General features: G+C 53.1%; 1 protein-coding gene across 1 annotated transcript in view; it reads right to left on the minus strand.

Moving 5' to 3' along the window:
* Positions 1-513: 513 nt before the first annotated feature.
* LOC311231829 (uncharacterized protein) overlaps positions 514-4,312 on the minus strand; it is a gene marked incomplete at its 3' end in the record, with an annotated part of 7,037 nt that continues 3,238 nt past the window's right edge. The window contains exons 3-4 of the mRNA XM_084318451.1: positions 2,811-2,963; positions 514-722 (exon numbers count right to left, since the gene is read on the minus strand). Of these exons, the coding sequence (XP_084174577.1) occupies positions 514-722; positions 2,811-2,963 (362 nt within the window). The remainder of the gene's footprint in view (positions 723-2,810; positions 2,964-4,312) is intronic.

The following is a 4,312-nucleotide window of genomic DNA, read 5'->3' on the forward strand; positions in this document are numbered from 1 at the left end:
TCCGCTCCTTCTCTCTCACCTGTTCCTCTCTGCTGTTGATGACCACCAGGTCCGCTCCTTCTCTCTCACCTGTTCCTCTCTGCTGTTGATGACCACCAGGTCCGCTCCTTCTCTCTCACCTGTTCCTCTCTGCTGTTGATGACCACCAGGTCCGCTCCTTCTCTCTCACAGTCTTGTCTGCTGTTGATGACCACCAGGTCCGCTCCTTCTCTCTCACCTGTTCCTCTCTGCTGTTGATGACCACCAGGTCCGCTCCTTCTCTCTCACCTGTTCCTCTCTGCTGTTGATGACCACCAGGTCCGCTCCTTCCCTCTCACCTGTTCCTCTCTGCTGTTGATGACCACCAGGTCCGCTCCTTCTCTCTCACCTGTTCCTCTCTGCTGTTGATGACCACCAGGTCCGCTCCTTCTCTCTCACCTGTTCCTCTCTGCTGTTGATGACCACCAGGTCCGCTCCTTCTCTCTCACCTGTTCCTCTCTGCTGTTGATGACCACCAGGTCCGCTCCTTCTCTCTCACCTGTTCCTCTCTGCTGTTGATGACCACCAGGTCCGCTCCTTCCCTCTCACCTGTTCCTCTCTGCTGTTGATGACCACCAGGTCCGCTCCTTCTCTCTCACAGTCTTGTCTGCTGTCCTCCCAGTTCGTCTTCTCATTGGAGACGTTGTAGCAGCTGCAGCCAAACCTCTGCCAGCCGTCATCACAGGCGTCACCGTCACCACAGGCTGATTCATTCATGAAGGAAAGAATGAATGGATGCAGTTACACAAACAACTGCCTCTTTGAACTGATGTGACGGCTGCCTCCTCGTGTGCCGGAGGCCTAAATATTAAAGGCAACCAACTTGTGTCTAGCCACGCCCAACTTGCGTCTAGCCACGCCCCCGCGGCGACGCGGCAGCAGCAGAGCGGAGCTCTGTCGCGGCAGCATTATGTAGCAGTAATCCCCCCTATTTTAACATCGACAACTAGCTCAACTGGTAGTGTTGCTTTGCTGTGGATCCTGCGGTCTGTTGGTGACAAGTTCGATTCCCTTCAATCTTTTTTTTTTTTTTTTTTTTTTTTTTTTATGTGCATTCTTTCGCCGGTTAAGTTTAGGCATGTTAACTTTAAGCATTGTTTCGGAGTTGGTTAAGGTTAGGGTTAAGGTTAGGCATTGTTTCGGAGTTGGTTAAGGTTAGAAGGGTTAAGTTTAGGCGCTGTTAAGGAGCTGGTTAAGGTTAGAGTTTGACTTAGAGAATGGCAATAGACAGCCTATTTCCGCGCTGCAGCTCTCTCGCGCTGCCGCGGTCACATGGGCGTAGTGGCCAATCAGAGAAACGCTAAACACAAGTTGGTTGCCTAAAATATTCACGCGTACCGGAGGGGACACGTGATGCAAGGCTTGGTCCTCACTGCAGCCGACCAGTGGGAGGCATGGTCTAGCAACGTTCGAGGGGAGAATTTAAGGGAGAATTGGCGAGGCGAAATTGGGATGGGAGAAAAATAAAGAGAAAAAGTGGATAAAAAATAAATAAATACAAATGTCATCTGAAGTTCATCTATATTTAGCTTGGTCTTTAAACGGTAAGATCAGGATTAGCCCTATTTCCTACTCCACAGTGCATCCAAAGAGCGTGGCCCCATTGACTTCACTTTACAGACTGGAGCGTGGCCCCATTGACTTCACTTTACAGACTGGAGCGTGGCCCAAACTGGAGCATGGCCTCATTCACTTTACAGACTGGAGTGTGGCCCCATTCACTTTACAGACTGGATTGTGGCCCCATTCACTTTACAGACTGGAGTGTGGCCCCATTCACTTTACAGACTGAAGTGTGGCCCCATTCACTTTACAGACTGGAGCGTGGCCCCATTCACTTTACAGACTGGAGCGTGGCCCCATTCACTTCACTTTACAGACTGGAGCGTGGCCCCATTGACTTCACTTTACAGACTGGAGCGTGGCCCAAACTGGAGCATGGCCTCATTCACTTTACAGACTGGAGTGTGGCCCCATTCACTTTACAGACTGGAGTGTGGCCCCATTCACTTTACAGACTGGAGTGTGGCCCCATTCACTTTACAGACTGAAGTGTGGCCCCATTCACTTTACAGACTGGAGCGTGGCCCCATTCACTTTACAGACTGGAGCGTGGCCCCATTCACTTCACTTTACAGACTGGAGCGTGGCCCCATTCACTTCACTTTACAGACTGGAGCGTGGCCCCATTCACTTCACTTTACAGACTGTTGCGTGGCCCAATTCACTTCACTTCACAGACTGGAGTGTGGCCCCATTGACTTCACTTTACAGACTGGAGCGTGGCCCCATTGACTTCACTTTACAGACTGGAGCGTGGCCCCATTCACTTCACTTTACAGACTGGAGCGCGGCCCAAACTGGAGCATGGCCCCATTCACTTTACAGACTGGAGTGTGGCCCCATTCACTTTACAGACTGGAGCGTGGCCCCATTCACTTTACAGACTGGAGTGTGGCCCCATTCACTTTACAGACTGAAGTGTGGCCCCATTCACTTTACAGACTGGAGCGTGGCCCCATTCACTTCACTTGCCAGACTGGAGCGTGGCCCCATTCACTTCACTTTACAGACTGGAGCGTGGCCCCATTCACTTCACTTTACAGACTGTTGCGTGGCCCCATTCACTTCAGACTGGAGCGTGGCCCCATTCACTTTACAGACTGGAGCGTGGCCCCATTCACTTTACAGACTGGAGCGTGGCCCCAACAGGTTGTGCTGAGAGAGGACTCTATTGATCAATATCATCATTACTAGGAAATGGGAAATAAATTCCAAAATGCTGAACTGACCCTTTATCAACTCATTCTCCCTGATCAGATGGCCGTTGATCGTCTTTAATTGATCTCTTTCCACCGTGACGTCGTTATAACTCTGTTCCCACAGATCTCTCTCTGCTGTCAGGTTCACAGTGTCGGCCCAGAGCCGGCTCCTCTCTCGGGCAGCTGTGGAGACATGAAGAACATGTGTACCGAGTCATACTGAGTCACGTGGAGTCATACCGAGTCATACAGAGTCATGCCGAGTCATACTGAGTCATACCGAGTCACTCTGAGTCATACCGAGTCATGCCAAGTCACGGCGAGTCACGCCGAGTCATACCGAGTCACTCTGAGTCATACCGAGTCATACCGAGTCATGCCGAGTCACTCTGAGTCATACAGAGTCTCTCTGAGTCATACCGAGTCATACCGAGTCATGCCGAGTCACTCCGAGTCATACAGAGTCTCTCTGAGTCATACCGAGTCATACCGAGTCATACCGAGTCATACCGAGTCATGCCGAGTCATACCGAGTCACGCCGAGTCATACCGAGTCACGCCGAGTCACACCGAGTCACGCCGAGTCATACCGAGTCATACTGAGTCATACCGAGTCATACTGAGTCATACTGAGTCATACCGAGTCATACCGAGTCATACCGAGTCATACTGAGTCATACTGAGTCATGCCGAGTCACGCCGAGTCACGCCGAGTCATACCGAGTCATACCGATATACCGAGTCATACTGAGTCATGCCGAGTCACTCCGAGTCATACAGAGTCTCTCTGAGTCATGGAGGGTTGAGCAGGGGGGTGAGACAGGTATGGAGGGTTGAGCAGGGGGTGAGACAGGTATGGAGGGTTGAGTGTGGGGGGGTGAGACAGGTATGGAGGGTTGAGCAGGGGGTGAGACATGTAGGGAGGGTTGAGCAGGGGGTGAGACAGGTATGGAGGGTTGAGCAGGGGGGTGAGACAGGTAGGGAGGGTTGAGCAGGGGGGTGAGACAGGTATGGAGGGTTGAGCAGGGGGGTAAGACAGGTAGGGAGGGTTGAGCAGGGGGTGAGACAGGTATGGAGGGTTGAGCAGGGGGGTGAGACAGGTAGGGAGGGTTGAGCAGGGGGGTGAGACAGGTATGGAGGGTTGAGCAGGGGGTGAGACAGGTAGGGAGGGTTGAGCAGGGGGTGAGACAGGTATGGAGGGTTGAGCAGGGGGTGAGACAGGTATGGAGGGTTGAGCAGGGGGGTGAGACAGGTAGGGAGGGTTGAGCAGGGGGGTGATACAGGTATGGAGAGTGGAGCAGGGGGTGAGACAGGTAGGGAGGGTTGAGCAGGGGGGTGATACAGGTAGGGAGGGTTGAGCAGGGGGGGTGAGACAGGTATGGAGGGTTGAGCAGGGGGTGAGACAGGTATGGAGGGTTGAGCAGGGGGGTGAGACAGGTATGGAGGGTTGAGCAGGGGGGTGAGACAGGTATGGAGGGTTGAGCAGGGGGTGAGACAGGTAGGGAGGGTTGAGCAGGGGGGGTGAGACAGGT

The sequence above is a fragment of the Notolepis coatsorum genome, assembly GCF_963971535.1.
Source record: "Notolepis coatsorum genome assembly, chromosome: 7".
NCBI lineage: Eukaryota > Metazoa > Chordata > Actinopteri > Aulopiformes > Paralepididae > Notolepis > Notolepis coatsorum.